Here is a 22,736-nt window from a genome sequence, read left to right as displayed (position 1 = left end):
GCGCCCAGAGAAAGAGTGAACCGTCTTTGCGAAAAGAAAAATTTCCCCTGACTTTTTACTCCCGGCTCCTCCCTCTGCCCACTACCCTGCTCAGGCGCTCACTCTCTCTTTGAAATAAAGTTTTTAGAATCTTCAAAAAAAAAACCACTAAAGTTTCTGTTATGGATACACCGGATCCAGATAACAAGTTGTAGAAAGAAGGGAAGGAAGGAAGGTAGGAAGAAAGGAAAAGGGAGAATCGAAGAAGGTGGGGGAGGGAACAAGGAGAAGTGAGCCTTTTTTAGGTTTATTTTGTGACTGTCAGAGCCTTAACTGTGAGTACAGCAGGACCCAGGACAGTCCAGAAACAAACAAACAAAAAAAAGGAGCTAAAGCCTCATTTATTGCGGAAATTAGTACCGGACAACTGGTCAGAAATAAATCCGGTTCTCTAAGCACCAACAAAATGACATTCAGAGTGACAGAATCGAAAAGACTGACAAAACTAAGAATCATAAAGCATGTGGGTAAACGGAAAGTCGCGCACAGCTGGTGTGAGGATAAACTGGTACCATCGCTTTGGAGAAAAGTTTGCCAATAGCTATGGAGGTTGAAGACAAGCTCATGTTCCAAGTAAGTCACTGCTCTCAAGGTCAATATCCTCTTGAAGCTGTTCCTTCCAAGCTGACACCCTAGGGAAGATCTTGCACATGGACCGTAGGAAATACTTACCAGGGTGTTCACTATAGCGTTGTTTGTAAGAGCAAAGACTGGAAACAGCCTAAAGCTGCATTAACAAAGGAATGGATAAACAGTGGCAGTTCTCATCACATCTCATTGCTCTTGTATCCCCCACAAATATGAAAGACTATGTGCTCCTTCACTCATTTTTTTTAAAGTTTTTATTGTGGTAAAATACATATAACATCTACCATCTTAACCACTTCTAAGCGTAAAGTTCAGTGGTATTACGTGCGTTCACATTGTTGTACAAACACCACCCTCCATCTCCAGAACTCTTATTTTGCAAAACTGAAACTCTGCACCTATTAAATAATAACTCTCCATCTCTTTGGCCCTCAGCTTCCAGCAACTGCCTATCTACTTTCTGTCCAGTGAATCGAATACACAATGTACCTCATGTCAATGGCATCACACAGGACTTGTCTTTTTGTCATTGGCTTATCTCACTCAACATAAGGTTCTCAGGCTTTATCCATGTTGTGGTATGGGTCAAAATGTCCTTCCTTCCTTTTTTAAAGTTGAATAATATTCCATTGTGTGGCTACACCACATTTGCTTATCCTTTCATCTGTGGGGGAGGAGGGGAGGGCGGCTGGGTTGCTATGACCATCGGTATACTCCTTCCCTCCATTTTAACTTGACGTCAAGCATTTTTCATCATAAATAGTTGTAAAATATATAGTTTCCAATGTGTTGTAAATATTGATGTTTAAAGGTAAGACCTTTCCATCACTCTTTTTAATTGTTTCTGATAAAATGTAAATAAATAATATATTGATTTTTATTTCAGCCATCACCTGTTTTTAAAAGCAAAAACAAGTTCTTTAACTTTTGGAAATTTTTTGTCATTCCTTTCTCCCCTCTAATTTATGAATTCTATCCATCTTCCTGCCTAGAAGTTTATTTTAATGTAATATGTTTTTATGCTTGAAGATCTTTGATTGATCTTCTCGGCCAGAAAAACGCATAAATTGAAAATTTAATTTCCTGTAACCATGAATTTCTAAGTATCAAAAAGTTGTTTAGATTATGCCATTATTACAGCTATGAGTAGTGTAGATGGTTCAAAGAGAACATAAATTATGAACATTGAAAATTAAGAATTAAACATAAAGTAGTCATTGGTGATATTGTACTAGAGTTGCAAGATGTTACCATTGGGGGGTACTGGGTAGAGTGTATGAGAGCTCTGTATTACTTCTTATAACTACAGTATCAACCTATAATTATCTCAAAATAAGAATTTTTGTAAAAAAATAACTTTGAGGGAAATTTTAGCTCTTAATGAGATGGAAAAGTACCCAGTTAATGAACTCACAGAAAACTATTACGTATTGCTAAAAAAGGTACAACACCAATTACTTTCCTACTTTTATTTTTTTTAAAGATTTTATTTCTTTTTTTAATGGAGAGATACACAGCAAGAGAAGGAACACAAGCAGGGGGACTGGGAGAGGGAGAAGCAATGCAATGCAGGGCTTGATCCCAGGACCCTGGGATCATGATCTGAGCCGAAGGCAGACGCTTAACGAATGAGCCACCCAGATGCCACCCCCTTTTTAAAAAAAATACAATGTAAGCACTGAGAAATTTTGTCCCTATAAATAGTTGGTTTTATTATAGCAGAGTCACTAAATCTTTTAACTAAATATATATATATATATATATATATATATATATATATATATATATATATATTTTTTCCCCCCCCAAACAAAAACCACAATGGTGAACTACCACCAGAAGTTCACCTTAGGGGTGCCCGGATGGCTCAGTCAGTGAAGCGTCTGCCTTCTACTCAGGTCATGATGTCAGGGTCCTGGGATTGAGCTCCATGTCAGGCTCCTTGCTCAGCAGGAAAGCTGCTTCTCCCTCTGCCTGCTGCTCTTCCTGCTTGTTCGTGCTGTCTCTCTTTCTGACAAATAAATAAAATCTTAAAAAAAAAAAAAAAAGAAATTCATCTTAGTGATCTATTAGTTGCTGTATTAGTTTACTAGGGCTGCTGTAACAAGAGAAATGTATGGTCTCACAGTGTGGAAGCTAGAAGTCAGAGACAAAGGCTGAGTTAGTTCCCTCTGAGGACCGTGAGGAAGAATCTGCGCCATGCCTCTCCCCTTCCAGCAGGTTGCCAGGCATCTTTGGGGTTCTTGGCTTGTGGAAGCACCAGCCTGATGTCTGTATTTCTGCATGACACTCCCCCAAGGTATGTCTCTGTGTCCACATTTCCCTTTTTTATAAGGACACCAGTTATACCAGATTACAACCTGTCCTAATGACCTCATCTTAACTTGACTTTACCTCTGATAAAACCCAATCTCCAAATAAGGTTACTCTCTGAAGTACTGGGGGTTAGGACTTCAACATACGATTTTCAGGAGGACACAAACAATCCAACCCATAACAGCTGCCAACTAGATTGGGTCTTCTTTCAATTGTGTTGAAAGCAAAGACTTGGGAACCACTAACCTGTAAGTGGATTGATTATCATTGTTAGATTTATTCACTGCTCAGTTGCTGGAAGCAGACTCAAATAGGCTTTACCACGTCTATTGGGTAGCCATGAACTTGTACCATTCTTACCTCACCTAGAAGCAACTGCCTTCACTGATGAAATTTGAAGGGGTTGGGGAAATGGAAATATTTTTTATTTCAACACAAATTTGCCAAAATAATATTTTAATTTAATGTTTTCATTTTATCAGACTTTAAACTTTGTGAGGTTTTTATTTAAGATTTTTAAAAATTCTTTAAAAGATTTTATTTATTTATGTGACAGATCACAAATAGGCAGAGAGGAAGGCAGGGTCGGGGGGTGGGGGGAAGCAGGCTCCCCACCAATCCGAGAGCCCGATGTGGGGCTCAATCCCAACACCCTGAGATCATGACCTGAGCCAAAGGCAGAGGCTTAACCTACTAAGCCTTTAGGCACCCCTAAAGATTTTATTTGACAGAGAAAGAGACACTGAAAGAGGGAAAACAAAAAGGGGGAGTGGGAGAGGGAGAAGCAGGCTTCCCATGGAGCAGGGATCCTGGGAAGGTGGTGGGATCCCACCACCCTGGAATCATGATCTGAGCCAAAGGCAGACGCTTAACGACTGAGCCACGCAGGCGCCCTAAACTTTGTTTTCATCAAAACTTTGGAGCTAAGGTTTTACCTCATTTGATTCATTGCAAATAAAAACGCTGCCAGCTAACCACTTTGGCAAAGTCAGTCGTCAATGTCAAAACAATTAGCAAATCAGACTTTGTGTCAAAAAAGGAAGTGTGGTTCCTTTTGCAATGCTGCTGAGCACACTAGGAATGAGCATACATCCCATAATACCTCTCTGGCTTCTGCATTCTAGCTCTACAGAGAGAATTGAGTAAAGTGATGAGGGCCAGGAGTTGGCCATAAGGTGGTCTAGCTCCAGCATTTCTCCCAGACACCCTCTTTGCAAGGATCTTGGGAACTTTCCCCAGGAGAAATGCTTATCCACAGCTAACGGTATGGATGTAAAATGAAAACTATCTGGGTGTTTCCCCTTGATTATTGCCGCATGGAGTTTTGACCCCACTGGGCATTGCACCATAGTAACCTACAGGACTGCCTGTCTGCCTTTTTGTTTTAAAGCAAGAAAAGAGAGATTATGAAAGGGGAGGCAGGGAAAGCGAATCAGCACAAAGACTAGACACAGACATTTGCTCCTGGGCAGATCTGTCTTAGAAAAGAGAATCAATGGGAGCTGAAAATCTGGAAATGAGCCCCTAAAAATTACGTGTATCCCCAAAGACAGCCAGCCTCCTTGACCCCCCCAGGGTATGAATCCTCTGGTTGGAGGACCACTGAACTGTGGAATATTCACAATACCACTACACAGCATTTAAAATTAAAAACTAAGCCTCTCTTTATCAACACAACTCAAAGACATATGGTATGACCATGTTTCTGTACATTGAAACATTCTCCAGAAAAAGTGGGAGTGGCACAGGTGGGTGGAATTGACAGGTATTTGCATGGAGATAAAGCAAGGCCCTGTTAACTCTAGAGCTCAAAGAAAGGCCTTTCTAGCCCCAGACAAGCTAACCCCTTCCAAGGAGACAGTATCTTCTCCACAGCTCAAGACTGGCAAGAGGAGGCAGCTGGCCATTGATTCCAAGTCGCCCCTGCAGTCAGTGTCTTATGAGCCACGGTACTGAGCCCTGATGAATTTCTTACCAGTGCACAGTCCAGTTAATGTGCTCCGAATGCCTTCAGTTCATGTAAATTAAAATTACTTTATTTCCATGTTTTAAGAACAAACACCTTCGAGAGAAACAAAGACTTAACTTAAATTTAGCACAGATACTGGAGACTCTCTTACCTTATCTCTCTCTGGATGCTTTTAAAAATAAGGGACTTGCTTGACAGCGTGCAAGTCATTGCCGTTGTGCCCATGCCTTCATGCCATCCCACGTGAGTGTCGCAGCTTGGGGTACTCAAGTACTTGGGGTACTTGAGGTACTTGGGGAGCTCACCTGGCAGCGAGGAGCGGGCCCCGCCCAGCCTTCTGCACACCTGGCCCTGCTGCAAGCAAGCATCCCCAGAATTCTCCAAATTGCATCTGCTCTCCCACCTGCTGCAAGGCGGATGTCGTTGTGGTTGCATTGAGAATCCACCACATTCTGTAAAAAATATCATTGGGGTCACAAAGCCTCCTTGGTAGGTTTCATATGTTGCCTTGGCATGCCCCCCACCCTCTGTCATGCTCTGTACAAAGGGGCTGCCACCCCCATGGCTGACACTTTTCTTAGCTGCAAGGCTGGAAGGCCTCCAAGCCAGCTGCAGCTCTCTTTCAGGTGACCAAGATGGCCGGCCTGGACTTGACTGTTTCCTTGCCACGCTCAGTCCTGTGGGTTAAGGGACAGCCCTGTGTCTACACAGCCAGGGACACACCATACATGTGTACATCTACATGCCAGGGATGCCCTGCTGTGAGTCACAGTCGTAACCATCATTACAAAGCATTTTCTTTCCCCAGTCTCCCTCGTCTTCCATCTGAAAATCTAACATGTAGTGAGCAAGTCCCCAGTAGTGTAGACATATTGTGTCTACTGCAGCCCACTTAAATGTCCATTAGCAGGAAAACTAAATTCTGGAACACCCATAGAGAATGCACCCATTAAGAAGAATGAGATAGATCTACACGTGCTGATAGGAAGAGCTTTCCTTCTTCTACTATTAGCTAAGAAAGGGAGGTTGCAAAAAATGCAGGTGTCATACAACCCCGTGTCAGTTGCTTGAGCAACCGACTCCTGCTCTCAGTTCACGTCATGATCTCAGGGTTGCGAGAGAGAGCCCTGCCTCAGGCTCCGCACTCAGGGGGGAGTCTCCTGGAGATTCCTGGCATAGTCACAGTGGAAAACAGTATGGAGGTGCCTCAAAAAGTTAAAAATAGAATTATCCTATGTTCCAGTAATCAAACTACTGAGTATTTACCCCCAAAATTACAAAAACAGAGGAACCTGGGTGGTTCAGTCAGTTGAGCCTCTGACTCTTGATTTCCAGCCAGGTGATGGTCTTGGGGTCCTGGGATCGAGCCCCACGTTGGGCTTCAGGCTCAGTGGGGAGTCTGCTTGGGATTCTGTCTCTCCTTCTCCTTCAGACTCTCCGCCCAGTCATGCTTTCTTTCTCTCTAAAATAAATAAGCAAAATCTTTATAAAAAAAAATACAAAAACACTGGGGGTCCTGATTGGCTCAGTGGGTTAAAGCCTCTGCCTTCGGCTCAGGTCGTGATCCCAGGGTCATGGGATTGAGCCCCGCATCGGGCTCTCTGCTCAACGGGGAGCCTGCTTCCCTTCCTCTCTCTCTCTGCCTGCCTTTCTGCCTACCTGTCATCTCTGTCTGTCAAATAAGTAAATAAAATACTTTAAAAAAATACAAAACCACTGGGACGCCTGGGTGGCTCAGTTGGTTAAGCCGCTGCCTTCGGCTCAGGTCATGATTCCAAGGTCCTGGGATCGAGTCCCACATCGGGCTCCTTGCTCGGCGGGGAGCCTGCTTCTCTCGTCGCTGCCTCTGCCTGCCTCTCTGCCTGCTTGTGTGTACTCTCTCTCTCTATCTCTGGCAAATAAATAAAATCTTAAAAAAAAAAAAAAATACAAAACCACTAATTCAAAGGGATACATGCACCCCTATGTTTATAGCAGCGTTATTAACAATAGCCAAATTATGGAAGCAGCCCAATGTCCGTCAATAGATGAATGGAAAAAGAAGATGTGGTACATTTATACATGGATTATTATTCAACCACAAAAAGGAATGAAATCTTACCATTTGCAATGACATGGATGGAGCTAGAGAGTATAATGCTGAGGGAAATAAATCAGAGAAAGACAAATACCATATGATTTCACTCATATGTGGAATTTGAGAAACAAAACTAATAAGCAAAAGAAAAAGAGAGAGGAAGAGAGAGAGAGGAACCAAGAAACAGACTCCTTTATAGAGAATACACTGGTGGTTACTGGAGGCGGGGTGGGTGAGGGTAACGGACAAAATAGGGGATGGGGATGAAGGATGTGATGAATACTGGATGATGGATGGAAGGGCTGAACTGTGCACTGATAATTAATATAACGCTATATGTTAACTACACTGGAACTAAAATAAAATATGTTAAATGTTCCACCTAGGGGTAGGTGCCTCGGATGATTTGAGAAGGCTGGGGAGCACACATTAAAATCAAAGTACTGGGCGCCTGGGTGGCTCAGTGGGTTAAGCCGCTGCCTTCGGCTCAGGTCATGATCTCAGGGTCCTGGGATCGAGTCCCGCATCGGGCTCTCTGCTCAGCAGGGAGCCTGCTTCCTTCTCTCTCTCTCTCTCTCTGCCTGCCTCTCAGTGTACTTGTGATTTCTCTCTGTCAAATAAACAAATAAAATCTTAAAAAAAAAAAATCAAAGTACTAGGAGTAATTTTTTAAAACCCATCCACCACTTAAGTTCTACCAACACAGCTCAGCCCAAGTTATGTTATGACATGGCGGGGAGGGGTGTCTCACCAGTCCTCACCAGGCAAAATCCATGGGTGGGGCAGACACATGGAACAGATAATGCCACGTGGCTTGACTCTAGACTCAGGTAGCAACAGTGTGAGGTGTATTTGTTCTGGGATTCAAAGTGGAAAGGCTCGGGCACCCTGAAGTAATGAGAGGCGGGCATCCACTGGGGCTGGAAGGCTTCAGGAAGGGGATATGATGCGCCAGAGCCTGAGAGAGAAGAGTGAAGGATGCTCCCAGGCATTCACCCAGGCTTCACACGGGGCCCCGGCCAGCGCCTAAAGCCAAGGATAAAGAGGAATGACGTCTGTGTCCTACAGCACAGAAGCTGGCCGCCAGCCTTAAACAGAACAGAATTTCAGGCAAAGGGAACAGCAAGGACAGGAGCCCAGAGTTTAGACAGCTTCAAGTTGAGTGAGAATGGAAGGCCAGGGGCCTGGGCGGAGGCTAGGAGGAGCTAGCACCCAAAAGCTCTGAGCCAAGCCCTGTTTGAGCTTCCATCCTGTCTTGCAAGTCATAGAAGTCTGCAAGAGTGACCCTGTCAGATCCCCTTTAGAAGAATAATGATCATGGCAGGGTGGCTAAAGGTGTGGCCAAGAAAGGGACTCATGTGAAGGCTGTTGCAGCAGCCCCAAGAAAAAATCTTGAGGCTGTCGGGTGATGTGTGGCAGTGGGGAGGACTGGGTGTGGTTGCCAGAGGACCTTCGGTCCCACACAAGGCAGGTGGCTGCTGCCTCATGGTCTTCTCCTTCCTGCTGAGCACCCAGACTACCCTGCGGAGTGGTGTGCAAGTCACCAACGCCTCTCCCTCCTCAGCCCTCAGCGCCGGTCTTGCTAGAGCCATTATGAGTGACTACAAAGGAAGTGGACACTCTGCTTTCCTGCTTACTCTCACCTTCTTCACCTCTTGTAAACTCTCCTTACCCTCTGTCTCTGCAGCCCCCACAGGAGAGCCTATTCCAAAGGTCATTTGCGAGCCTCTGTCTTCGTCCTCAAGCCCGCAGTTTTAACCGTCCCCAGCGGCCCTAGAAGCCCGCTTCGACGGCCCGGGCCCAGATCATGGACCCCAGTCTGCTCCCTGGGCTGGAAGGTGGTAACCGCGAAAAAGAGGGCGACTCTCCCCTGCGGGGCTTCGGATGACATCACATCCTCCGAACTCGAAATCTGGCTCCTCGTCTGGCCCAAGGGCGTGACTTGCCCCCTCCGCATCCCACCCGCTCCAGCGCGCGTCGGTACGCGTCGTGCAGCGCAGAGCGCGCCATGGCCTCCTGGGTGACCCCCCTGCTCCTGCCGCTGGCCCTGCTGCTCCGTGAGTTAGCGACCCTTGGGGAGGGCGGGGGACGGGGCAGACGAGGAGCGCGGCGTTCCCGGCTCAGCCTCGATGCCTGCCGCCCGCAGATGCCGTCGCGGCCGCCGGGCCGAGCCAGTTCCGCTTGTCGCCGGCGAAGGTGGTCGGACAGCTGGGAGAGAAAGTGGAGCTGCAGTGCGAGGTGCTGCTGCCCTCCGCGGCGCCGGGCTGTTCCTGGCTTCTCCAGAAGAACGAACCTGCCGCCCGCCCCGTCTTCCTCATGTACCTCTCCCAAACCCGGACCAAGTTGGCCGACGGACTGGACTCCGAACAGATTTCGGGCAAGAAGATCCGTGACACCCTCTACAGCCTCACCCTGCGCCGCTTCCGCAAGGAGGACGAAGGCTACTATTTCTGCTCCGTCCTGAGCAATTCGGTGCTGTACTTCAGCTCCTTCGTGCCGGTCTTCCTGCCAGGTCCGGGCGCCAGGGGCGCGGCACCTCTCGGTGTGGGGTTTAGGGCTCACCTATGAACCCGTTTTTTTTTTCATACGGAGCCCCGCTTTTGAGCCTCTTAGCGCCCTTGGGGGGCGTGGGGACTACTTAATACTGCTTCCATTTCACAGACAAGGGAACTGAGGCCAAGGTGCGGCTGGGTAGGGGCTGAAGATGGCTTCTTAGGTCCCGCGGATTTGGGCTTGAGTTCGGGTGCTTGTCTGCCCCTGGACAGTTCCTTAAATTCTGTGAGCCTGCGTTTGGCTACCAACCCAAGCCCTCAAGCCTGCAGGTTGAGCCCTGGAGAGAGGCTGGGAGACCGGGAGCGGGCTCCTGCGTTCCCGTCCAAGGCGCCAGGTGTGCTCGGCCCCGCCCGGGACGCAGCAGGCTACCGCGCGCGCGGCGAAGCGGAGAGCGCGCATCCTGGAGGTCCCCAATCCATCTCCTCTCTCTCAGTGCAGAGGTCCGCGCGGGCGAAGGAGGCGCCCCGTTGGGCAAAGGCGCGCGAAGCCGTGCGGAGGGTTAGTGTCGATGTCCCCTGTCCGACTCCAACCACGCTCTGTTTCTCCCGCAGTCAAGCCCACCCCTACGCCCGCGCCGCGATTACCCACGAGGGCGCCCACCAACACGTCGCAGCCGGTGTCTCAGCGCCCCGGGATCTGCCGGCCGCCGGCGGGCAAGCCAGGTGAGACCCGCGCAGGGGTCCCGGGACCGGGACCCGCCAGGGGCGGTGCGGGTAGGGGGCGGGGGGGTGGTGGGGGAGAGCCCCCACCGGGCTCAGCCCTGATCGTGGAGATAGAGCCAAAACCTGTTCAAGTGGTGGGGAAACCGAGACCGGACCCGAGGGACAGGCCCGAGCTGGGGGTGTGGATTAGAGAATCCCGGCCAGTTCCTAAACGTCGGCGTCTTCGGTGTCTTCAGTGGAAAAAGGTGTGCTTGGCTTTGCCTGTGAAATCTACATCTGGGCACCGCTGGCTGGGACCTGCGCGGTCCTTCTACTGTCACTGGTCATCACCGTCATCTGCAACCATAGTAAGTTCTAGGGCCGCTCGGAGTGGCAGGGGAAGGGGAGAGGGGGAGGTTTGCTCCACTTCCTCCTGCGCGGCTTGCTTCAGGCAGCTTGCCCCGAGATAGGATGGTTTCTGGAACCTGAGCTGTACTGTAGGCACAGCCCATTTCTTTCCTGGAGACAGAACTCGTGAAACCCCTTCCCATTCCTCTTTCCACTCTCTGGGGCGTTCTTAGGGAGACAGAGCCCTTATTCCAGGATGGACAGGAGCATTGTGTTCCATTGGCCAAGGAGAAGGAGGTAGAGAGTGCAGTTTCTGGCTTATTACACCCACCCACCCCCCGCAGAGAGTGTGCCCCTGTGGCCCTCGGACTAGTGCTCAGGAAGACTGGATCAAAACCGTGACTTGTTGAGATTTACCGTCGGCCACCTCTCAGTGAACCCCTACTACTTTGGGTCCCACTGTAGGTGACCGTACTAACCTATCTTAGCCCACATGTGTATTTGCAATGCTTTTAAAATTGATGAGAAGAGGGATGGAAAAGCAGCTCTTACTTGGTTTTCAAGAGTTATAGTTCTAAGGAAATAGGAAAAGGGAAGGAGGAAGTAAATCTATTTGCGGACTATTGGTGGTGGTGAGGCAGTCATTTTACTTCTTCTTTTTCTTATCCAGGGAACAGAAGACGTGTTTGCAAATGTCCCAGGTGAGTCTTATAACCCATAGGGCTGCTAACACTGGCCAGCCCTCTGCACAGGTCCTAGCTTCCCAAGCAGCCTTTGGTGGGAACCTTTCCCAGAGAGAGGCCATGGAGAATTCTGGGGGCAGGGAGTCAGCACAGTTTCTGAGCAAAGAGCGGCACAAGGCTGGCAAGGTGAGGAAATGGGAGGCATGGCCTGGGCTCATGGGGAGAACGGTACGACTTCTGTAAGTCTCCATATTCTCTGACCTGGCTCCAAAAATCCCAGACAGGATTCCCCCTATTAGTCCTAGTTCTCCACAGCCTTGAGGTCTCTTTACCTGGATGATTCCAACTGAGTTTTATTGTTTTCTTAAGAAAACTTTTTTTCTATTGTTTGTTCTAGATTTTTGAGTGATTAGTGTTTTTAAGAGCCAGTCTTTCATTGGAGAACCAAATAAGCAATGGCTTAGGCTCCTAATTTCCCTGTGTGAGTGTAGTGCCTTGATTTACCACCAAGGACTAGAAGGGAAACAGAGGCAGGAGCAGTTAGCTATCTGGCAGCCCAAGTGACTCCCCGATCCAATTCCAACCCGTGATCATTCTGAGATGATCAGGAAAAAAAAAAAAAAAAAAAACAAAGACCAGTGAGTGGGAAGAGAAGTCTGTCTTTTCTGTCCTTTGAACTTAGGCTGAGGCAGCCTGTGCTAACATCTAACTGACCCCACTCTGGCCCTGCACCATGATGGGGGTTACACGCAGGTTCTCTCTTCTCCAGCAACCGCATGTGATAGATGCCACAGTCCCATCTCACAGCTGAGCAGCTCAGATCAGGAAATCTACCCAACCCTGCAGAGATGTGATGACTCTCAGATTATCAAAATAATACACCATTTAATAAAAGCCTACAGAGTACCAGTTCCTTGTTTTACATATATTTTTATTATTTATTTATTTAAATATTTTATTTATTCGACAGAGATTGCAAGTAGGCAGAGAGGCAGGCAGAGAGAGAGGGGGTAGGGGGGAGAAGCAGGCTCCCTGCTGAGCAGAGAGCCCGATGTGGGGCTTGATTCCAGGACCCTGAGATCATGACCCAAGCCAAAGGCAGAGGCTTTAACCCACTGAGCCACCCAGGCACCCCTATATATTTCTTTTTAAATATCAAGTTTCATAACAATCTTTCAAGTAGTTACCATGATCACCACTTTTTCAGATGAGGAAACTGATGGTTAGGACATTTAGTGACTCGTCTAAGGCCACACTGATGCCAAATAGCAGAGCTCAGACTTCTCTATCCAAGCTCAGGCTCCTTCCTGCTTGGGGGATGGGAATGTTTAAGGATAATCAGTTCCTTTCAGTGGATGAAAATACTTCAAATTTTATACCTAGGGTTTGCATTTCCCACTCCTTGGTGTCTCTCTGCAGGAAGACAATTCCAATATCTCATATAATGTTATTTTTAAAAATATGTATCAGTATTTTTAATAACAGAAATGTAATGAATATATTGTAATGAATTGTAATAATGTATTCTGATGCCTGTATTATGAATGGTGTAACAAGGGGGACGAAGACCCTTTAAAAACAGAAAAAGATTTTTAGCATTTGCAAGTACTTGGGGTGCAGTTGGGAGTTTTGGCAGGAGAATCATCCCTTATCTTTAAGTTCTCTGAAAATTCTCATTTTGAAATGAACCAAGAACAAAACCCTGCCCTTGGAATACAAAGCTACGCGGAGTGAACATATCCGAGGGACCCATGTGCCTGAGTTAACACACTCAGTGATGACCGAGGACAGCTCAGCTTTCAGAGAGGTTTCGAGGAGGTGTTAGCCCAGTCCTGAATTAACACACATTTTTAGTAGGACATCAAATTTGAGTTGTCTGTGTGCGATAAAGTAGCTCTGCTTGGCTGATGATGGTCATTTGCTCACATCCTTCTGGGGAACCGAGAATCAGCTCAACCGGTAACTTCGGTCATCAGGCACCTGACAAAGGCTCCCGGAAGCCAGACTAACTGGACACTGATCCTGGCTCCATCACCTCCTCATTATGTTAGAACTTGGGCAAGTTCTCTCATCTATTTCCCAGTGGCCTCCCCCCCCCCCCCCCCGCCCCCGGGTTGCTGTGACAGCAAGATGGCAAACGTAAGGCACTTGACACTTTCTGACGTCATTCACTCAGTCCCACGCTGGTATTCCAGGGACAAGTTCGCAGACCCTGCAGGGGCTGGGAGGCTGGGGCAGGCGGGCCAGATGTGGATGGAGGCAGTTAGCGCACTTTGGGGGCTCTTGCTGCAATCATGATCTGCCTCTCTTTCAGGCCAATGCCCAGACAAGGAGGACCAGGAGGCAAGCCCAGCCCTTCAGAGAAATATGTCTAACATGGAGATGGACCCTGTGCGACAGCCACTACAAGACCGAACAGAATTCTCTCTGTGAGAACAGCAACAGTCCTTCCTTCCTTATATATCCATTCTCATTATTATTTTTGTGGGGGTGGGGTGGGAAGGGTGACTTCTTCTTATGTGTTTTCCTTGGTTGACACAAAACAAGACTGTACGTCTTCAGTACACCACAAGGGCTCTGATACCATTGTGTGCTCCCACTGGGGTGAAGGGTGGGAAGGCCAGGGCTACCGCGAGCCGTGTTCTCAGAATCTGGTGGTTTGAGCTGGGGTGGGAGGGGGAATTTGCTCAGCATGATGCAGTCCAGACCTCTTTGGTTGACATTCAGGGATGGGGAGCAGCTTGAGCAGAGTCACAGCAAGTCTCAGGGCTCTTTTTCCAGCCATTCAGGTCTTCTGGAGGTGTCTGTCTCAGTGTGGGGGTGCTGTGTCTCAAACCCTAGGAGCACAGGTGATTTCTTGAGCAGCAGCGCTAGGCCCACAACTGCACCCACAGCCCTAAGGGGGTTCTAGGAGAACTTCTGCCTTTCACAGAGTTCTCTAAGGTGGTTGAATCCTATCAGACTTTTTTTTTTTAATAACGACATGTGGAACTCCATGGTGTGGGAAGTCCTCAACTAAAGTGGAAGGGGTCAGCTGAATCCTGGAAAATGAGAAACTCCACCTTTAAAGACAATCTGTGGGAACTCCCCCAGTGGAGGCTGAATTGCTCTCCCAGCCCCCCACAGTGCAGAGGGGCCCGTGAAAGAGGAGAGACCACCCTGTGACAATCATGATCTGAGCATCAGCACGGTGGAACGGCTGTCCTCTTGAGCCTCTGAACACCGTATCCGCTCGTGCTCCTGGAACATCATGACTTCTGATGGTGCGGAAAGGCAGAATGGTTACAGAGCTGCCAGCACCGGCCCTGGCCTCCCCTCGATGGCAGATGAGGGGCTGGGACCGGAGACACTCTGGTGAGGAGGCGGACAGCCAAACCGGCTGCCTTCCACACGTGCATTTCCTCTCGTCCAGAGTTGAACAAGAATTGAGTCCTCACTGGAAGAAAAAACTCAAATGAGGAAGTAAAAATCACCCATAATTCTTTACCTCAGGTGTAATCCATTGTTAATAGTGTGGTGTACATTCTTCCTGATGATTTTCTGTGCATATATGTGAAGTATATACTTCTGACTGTAAAAAAATACAATTGCTCTGCTTTTTATAAATGGCTTTAATAAAAAACATTGATGGCATCGGTTTTGTTTTGTTTTTGTATTTTTTTTTAATAAACATATAGTGTATTATTAGCCACAGGGGTACAGGACTGTGAATAGCCAGGTTTACACACTTCACAGCACTCACCATAGCACATACCCTCCCCAATGTCCATAATGCAACCACCCTGTCTCTACCTCTCTACCCCCGGCAACCCTCAGTTTGTTTTGTGAGATTAAGAGTCTCTTATGGTTTGTCTCCCTCCCAATCCCATCTTGTTTCATTTATTCTTCTCCTACTCCCCAAACCATCCACGTTGTATCTCCACTTCCTCATATCAGGGAGATCATATGATAGTTGCCTTTCTCTGATTGACTTATTTCGCTAAGCATGATACCCTGTAGTTCCATCCACATCATTGCAAATGGCGAGATTTCATTTCTTTTGATGGCTGTATAGTATTCCATTGTATATATATATATATATATATATATATATATATATATATATATATATATACCACATCTTCTTTATCCATTCATCTGTTGACGGTTATCTAGGTTCTTTCCATAGTTTGGCTATTGTAGACATTGCTACTATAAACATTCGGGTGAACGTGCCCCTTCGGATCACTACGTTTGTATCTTTAAGGTAAATACCCAGTAGTGCAATTGCTGGGTCATAGGGTAGCTCTATTTTCAGCTTTTTGAGGAACCTCCATGCTGTTTTCCAGAATGGTTGCTTGCATTACCACCAACAGTGTAGGAGGGTTCCCCTTTCTCCGCATCCTCACCAGCATCTGTCATTTCCTGACTTGTTAATTTTAGGATGGCATTGTTTTTAATGACAAAATAGCACACCATTTTTTAGTGTGCCAACTTTTATTTATTACTCAGCATTTAATTTTCCAGTTTCCAGTGTTTCATTACTCTAATACCACTGCCAAAACTTTGGCACGTATGTGCCTTTAGGATATCTTTAGGATAAAACCCTAAATGTAAAATTATTAGGCCAGTCACTACTTTCACTGTGGACTCCCTGTTTTCCCATCAGCTAGAACTGATTAGCCTCTCCTGACACCACTGATACTTCTCTTGTAATAAATCACAAAATCTTTACCCTTGTTGAGGTAAAATATACATACTGAAAAGTCCCCAAATCCTAAGTGCACAGCAGCTCCAAGACATCATCAAGCGAACACACTCACATAGCCAGCACCGGGTCAAGAGAGAACTTTCCCTGCCTTGAAACTGCCTTTTGCAACCTTCACTTTTAAAAACCAAGACACTTTTTTTTTAAATTTTTAATTTTTTATAAACATATATTTTTATCCCCAGGGGTACAGGTCTGTGAATCGCCAGGTTTACACACTTCACAGCACTCACCAAAGCACATACCCTCCCCAAGGTCCATAATCGCACCCCCTTCTCCCAACCCCCCTCCCCCTAGCAACCCTGTTTGTTTTGTGAGATTAAGAGTCACTTATAAAAACCAAGACACTTTTAAAGAACAGAAAAAGTGCCTCAAGTGTGAGAAAGCAGAAGTGAAAGCTAAGAAAGTTCCCATGAGACAAAGTCCTGCCCTTGTCCCTTTCCTCCCCAAACCAATCCAGTGACAGAACCAGGAGCCACTGCAGGGACTGAGACCCAGTTTAGAGCGGGCTCCAGGGCTCTGAGGCTGCCTGTCCCTGGGTTTCCTGGGAGGGGCGACAAGGAACATCTTGCTTGCTTATGCGAGACACTTGAGAGGATGGCTGTGGAAGGTCAATCTTAAAGAACCCGGGCTAGCATGAACAGAAGAAAAGGGCTTTTCCTCTTTCACTTGCAACACAGCTAATGAGTGGCTGGGAAGCCACCCTGGGGAGGCTCGGAAAGGGTGGAATACTTACTGATTTTCTCATGCCCCCAAAGAAGTTTCACTTGCCATAACTAAAAAGGTAAACACTATTTTGGAGATTAAAAATATCGACATGGTGGGGGGCGCCTGGGTGGCTCAGTTGGTTGGGTGTCCGACTCTTGATCTCAGCTCAGGGTCGTGAGTTCAAGCCCTGTGCTGGGCTCCACGCTCAGCGTGGAGGCTACTTAAAAAACAAAACAAAACAAAACAAAAAACAACAACTAAATAGAGAAAGGAATTCATCAGAGTTGGCCCTCAGATCCAGGGAGAAAACAGAAAAACAAGCTGCAGGCTGAGGCTGAAAACATGAAAGGTGGCTGTGAATTTAGGCTCAGGGCTTGCCGGTGACCACAAACATCCAACTGTTCATTCTGCACATGCGGAAAGAGCACCTGACAGTTCAAAGCTGGCAGACTCAAGTCCAAGTCATATTTCACTTGCCGGCTTCTAGCCCGAGCACTGACTCTACAAATTTCCCCATGAGCAAGATGCCCACGACACATTTTTTGGACCCTGAGAAACAGGAATTAGAGAAATGACTTCTCTATCATGCAGTTAGCTTGGTGGTTCAGTGAATAAATATTCATTCATTCAACAAAAAACATATTCCCTTTGTGGAAGAAAGAAACCGGAGAACATCGTCGTTTGTTTCTCCAGTTGCGACACTGCCATTCGAAGAACCCATGCCACACTTGAACATCCCCCATGACTCTTCAACCAGCGGCATGGGGAGAAGTCTCTCTTTTCCACCAGCAAGAAGCCACCCCTCTGTCCAGCCCAGGGCTGTGTGTAAATATCTCCCACATCCCCCCCACCATCGCCACCCTAATATTGTGACCACCAGGGGCAGGCAACACTTACTCTGCTCCTAAAAGGCGGGCTTGAGATATGTTTCTCCACCAAAGGAACTGACGGAGGCCACAAGTGCCTACGATTAGGTTGAATGCAGAGTTCTGAAAGCAGCTTCCTGGCCTTGTGTTCTCTAGCAAGTGACGTCAGGTCTCAAAACCTTGGTTTCCCCACTTGTGACATGGGGGTAATGATAATCCCGACCTCAAAGGGTTGTTGGGAAGAATATATGAGTTTATATGTATTTTTAAGTGCTAGAAGAGCTCCTGGAACACAGTAACCAACCGTATACTGAAAACAACGTACTGCATTTTTTCAAAACCAGCATAGAACCCATTACACTCAGAATGCAGCCAATTCTGTCTGATTCCCCCAATTTCTATTCTCAGAAAGAGTAACCATTTCTGACAGAAACACATTGTGCATACACCCAGGGATCTCGGCCTCCCAGTGCTAAAAAAGACAACCCTTCACACACATCTCACCTTGAGAGAGCTCAGTCCCAGATACACACAGCCTTGGCTCTGTCACTGAAGCTCCCATCAGTCTCACATGCTGAGGGCCAGCCCCCCAGGTCCCCCAATGCCCTCCTGCAAGAGAGCTCTACCATCCTCAGAGCAGCCGGATAAGGCTTGCAGAGTAGAAGCATGAGCTCTACTATCTGTCCTCTCAGCACCTCCTGAGGTCCCCATCCCTTCGGACAACCCCCCTCTTCTGCTCTCCCTTAGATGGTTGTGATCTGTAGGTGTCATTTGTTCTTATGTTTCAGTGACTTAAATAAAAAAACAGGTACCAGTTATTTAGCACTCATCATGGGCCCAGCACCTCATGTGGGCTTCAGCAGAACCCTGAAGTAGGAACAATTACCATTCTTCTTTACAGATGAAAAAACTAAGGCATCGGAAGTTCTGAACGTTTGCCCAAGATCACTCTAGAGCCTGGTGATGGGCTCATGATTGGAGCTCAGGTCTAACCCCACAGACCAAATGCCTAGCCGCTCTGCTCTTTAACTGAAGCACAGCAGACACACAACAGGACACACAACGGTACAACATAGGGATTCGACAATGGTGTGCATCACGCTGCGCCGCCAGAAGTGTAAGCACCCAAAACCAGTTTTTACACCTATGCAGCCCAAGGTACAAAACAAAAGTCACCATCTGCTGTGAAATCAAACAAATGGGATCCTGTCTGAAGTCAGGGTGAGGGCCTGCTTCTAACACGAATATCACGAGGGGCCAAGAAATGCAACTCAAGGAGGTGGTTCCGCGACTGCTACCTCCTCATTTGTGTCATGTCTCGGGGAGGTGGAAGGCTGCACTGATGGCTGATGCCAGTGGCTTAATTCCTTTATGTGAGTGGAATTTCATCTGTCTCCTGGCTCCAAGGCACGGGCAAGCGTGGTAGAGACTGCAGGTTGTTTTTCCAACTGTTCTCCCGTTCTTCCTTACCAGCAGAACCCTTACGGTACTACAGGTGGCACTGTGCCCAGACATTTCCCAGACTTCCCGGCAGCCAAGTGTGGCTAGTAAGTCATTGGATGGAGCTTCCGGGAAAGACTGTTCAAAAGAGCTTACTCAATGGGAAGCTGCTTCTTTCCCCACTCCCTTCCTCTTCCTCCTCCCTGCCTGGATCATGGTTACAACTAACAAAGAGGTGCAACAGGCCACACGTGAAGGCTGTGCAAATGGACAGGAGCCCAGGCCCCTGACAGCACAAAGCCACCCTACAAACCCTGGACTGCCTAGCTCTCACAGGCGGCTGACTGCTATCTGCTAGTAAAGTCAAAGGCCATCTGCCCAGATTTCCTGATCTTCTCAAAGCTTGCAGGATAACTTAATAAATTCCTGTGAAATTCCTCTTTAGCGCTGATTAGCTCACTGATCTAAAACAACTAAAAGCAGCATGGTCTTAAAAATGAACAGAAACCTGAAATGGGTTTCTAACCTGTTCAGAAGGGGGAAAAGCTCCCGAAATGATTAGTCCTGAACACTGACAAATAACAGGCTTCCTTTTGAAGAACACTTTTCTTTTAGAGGGGAAACAACATCAAAGCCCTTTACTTGCACAGCAGCCCTTGCAAAGTGGCTGAATGCAGTCCTCAAATGGAGTTAAAAAGACCCCTCCTGGCTAGAAATTGGCAGAGAATCACACAACCCACATGGTATATAAATCAACAGGAGGAGAGTGTGAGGTTAGAAAGTCACCCTTCTGGGGGCACCTGGGTGGCTCAGTCGGTTAAGCATCTGCCTCCAGCTCAGGTCCTGACCCCAGGATCCTAGGATAGAGCCTGCGTTGGGCTCCCTGCTTAGTGTGGGGTCTGCCTCTCCCCCACCACTTGTGCTCTCATGCATGCATGCTCTCAAATAAAATCTTAAAAAAAAAAATCACTGTTCTAGAAAATGGAGACAACAGAAGACTTGGGAATATATTTTAGAACATCAGATCAAGGAAGCTCAAAACTCGAGACCCCACCCTATTGGTTCTCTGAATTGCAGAAAGGTTCAGAGCACTAACATTTTATGATAAAAACTTCTCTTGCTAGATTTCCATTGTATTTCTCACTCTTACATTATCTTGGTCCTTACTGAGTAGAGACCAAGTCTGTCTTGTTCAGAATACTGTTCAGGACCTGCGATATTCAACATTCACTTCACCTACTGTCTTGGCTTCCTCTGCTCTAACCTCATCCCCTCCCCAACCACATCTGCTACTATAGCAAGAGTGGACCTTAAAAATACCCAACGTATTCTTATCTCCATTCTCTTCCCTCCCATCATCCTCTGGTAGTGAGGATACCGATGGAAACTAACCTCACTACAAGGGCCTTGGTGCTTGTGCTCCACTTTTCTCTATCAGCAATTCCTAAGCTCCAGGATACCAAGTACCTTGTTTTCTCTCAGTGCCTGGAACTTAGGGAAAAAAAAAAAAAATCCCACGTTGAATGATCAAAGGTGCCATACCATGGTATGTTAAATGTTTACTGCATTTAACATACACACATCTGTTTGAGTTATTAAATAAAAGGATTCTAAGCAGTACTTAGCACGAAGCACCTTGACTTTCCCAAGGAAACTCAAAATGCCGACGTACAGGAGCTCTTGCTTAGACAATACTTAATGTTTAGGTATGTTATATTTGTTAGTATAGGGGACTCATAGGAGTGTAAGAAACTCTCCACCATAAGGAAAGGTTTTTTGGGGGAAGTATTTTTTTTAAAAGAATGAATAAAACACTTTCTATCAAACATATCTTGACAGAGACTTCAAAGTAGCTTTGTGAATGGATTCTACCATTGTCCCCTAATGCAAAGTTTTAAAATTTCATTCATTCATATTTTGCTTTTTTAAATATTTTGTCAGAAAGAGAGAGCGAGCGAGCACAAACAGAGGGAGTGACAGGCAGTCGAAGCAGGCTTCCCACTGAGCAAGAAGCCTGCTGTGGGACTCCATCCCAGCATCCTGGGATCATGACCTGAGCCTAAGGCAGATGCTTAACAGACTGAGCCACCCGGGTGTCCCAATGCAAGGTTTTTTTGCACTGCGGCTCTCGACTCATTAGCAGGTCATAAAATTAGAGTCTTGATGAACATTAACAAATTGAAAATATTAGTGTTATAACACATTAGAAGCATTCATTTTGTAAAACGTGCTTCAGAACTGTAAACTTTGTGTATACGGTGATGAGAGTTTCTTACTGGTTGCCATAAAACAAAGTCAGGTAGGTCCTCTGTGAAGTGACCTTTCTGTCTGCTAGGATACTATCACCAAAGCCTCTACCAGGGGGTGGCTACCGTTCGGTCTAAACGTGCATTTGCAATCTTTACCTTGCCATTACAAAAATCCATTATTTTATATCTTTGGTGATCGTCCTTGCCCATTTTGGTAGGGAGGGGATGGGAAACAAATTTTGCCATGCTGCAAATACAACACCCCTTCAAACGCCTGGATGCTTAAAGAAATGCACTGGTGTTAAAAATCACAGTCCTAAAACAGAGTTCAAAGCACACTAAATTTAACTTTTCTTGATGACTCAGGACTTAGTCATCAAGGGTAAATTTTGTTCAGTAGATGTGATCCTCACCTGTCCCTGAAGAGGGAGGGTACTTCTCTTAATAGGGAGGCCTCTTATCCAAGAGGCCCCTTATAAGGGAAGCCAGTTTTCTCACAAGCATGCAGATTCTGATTCAGCAGATCTGGGCTGAGGCCTGAGGTTCTGCATTTCTCGCAAGCTCTTGGGTGATGCTGCTGCTGCTGCTAGAGATCACACTTTTGAGTCTGAGAGAGCCCCAAATGCTGCAGGGATAGCTGGTGAGGTCTTTGGCCAGGACGGCCAGGCCTCATGTCTACCACTGGAACCCACTGGCTCCAAATGCAACTGGGTGGTTCCCACACTTGTTCCCAAGTAGGAAACACTCTAAAATGTCAGATAAGAATGAGTCTAAAAAATACATACAAAAGCAGCACAAACAGATCCTGGGTCTCCACCATGTTAGCTTGTCACTAAACGGATCGACAACTCAGTCTGGCGTTCTCCCAGCCAATGCCGAACGCAGGTGTCCCACTCCACCAGCAGCCCAAGGACAGTGGCCCCAGGTCTCCTTTTCCCAGAGGAGACACTGGCACCCCAGCCAGAGAGTCCCAGCCAGCCAGAGGGCGCAGCACAGGGTACAGGAGCCTGTCCACACGAATGCAATCCCCTCCTAGCGACCAGGGATGGTGCTCCCCCTCCCCCACCTCTCCTTCCACTGCTGGTGGCACAGACACAGGATGTGCTGGTGGCACAGACACAGGATAGGATGGAGACAAAGAGGTTTTTTAAAATTCTTGACTCAGACCCTTAGCAAATACAGGCAGCAATGTTCTCTTCTTACCACTGATACCTCCAGACTCCCTCCCCCCCGTACCTCTGTGACCTGTCACGTTTACACAGACTGGCTCCACAAAACACTTTTTAAATGTGCATTTCTTTAATTTTTAAAAATATACACAGGAGAAGCCATGTGTTTTACATAGGAATACACACATTAACAAAGCATTTGTTATAGTTTTCCAAAAACTCTATTATATCAGTCTGAAATTTATAAATTAGGTATATCAGAACTTTTTAAGTCAAAATGAAGTCCCTGAAACTACTTGATATGGTGGACTTTGTCCAAAATCAAATGAACAGAGAATATGAA

General features: G+C 46.8%; 1 protein-coding gene across 1 annotated transcript in view; it reads left to right on the top strand.

Annotated features, from left to right (window-relative positions):
- The window catches only part of CD8A (CD8 subunit alpha), a 34,126-nt gene extending 19,279 nt beyond the window's left edge, over nt 1–14,847 (top strand). The window contains exons 2-7 of the mRNA XM_059188318.1: nt 8,677–9,046; nt 9,136–9,501; nt 10,094–10,204; nt 10,441–10,551; nt 11,202–11,232; nt 13,529–14,847. Coding sequence (XP_059044301.1) covers nt 8,998–9,046; nt 9,136–9,501; nt 10,094–10,204; nt 10,441–10,551; nt 11,202–11,232; nt 13,529–13,589 — 729 coding nt within the window. The 5' untranslated portion in view covers nt 8,677–8,997 and the 3' untranslated portion in view covers nt 13,590–14,847. The remainder of the gene's footprint in view (nt 1–8,676; nt 9,047–9,135; nt 9,502–10,093; nt 10,205–10,440; nt 10,552–11,201; nt 11,233–13,528) is intronic.
- Nucleotides 14,848–22,736: the final 7,889 nt, after the last annotated feature.

The sequence above is a fragment of the Mustela lutreola genome, chromosome 9 (assembly GCF_030435805.1).
Source record: "Mustela lutreola isolate mMusLut2 chromosome 9, mMusLut2.pri, whole genome shotgun sequence".
In the NCBI taxonomy this organism is placed as follows: Eukaryota; Metazoa; Chordata; class Mammalia; order Carnivora; family Mustelidae; genus Mustela; species Mustela lutreola.
Note: the sequence above shows the minus strand (reverse complement) of the source record. Positions and strands in the feature narration are given on the sequence as shown.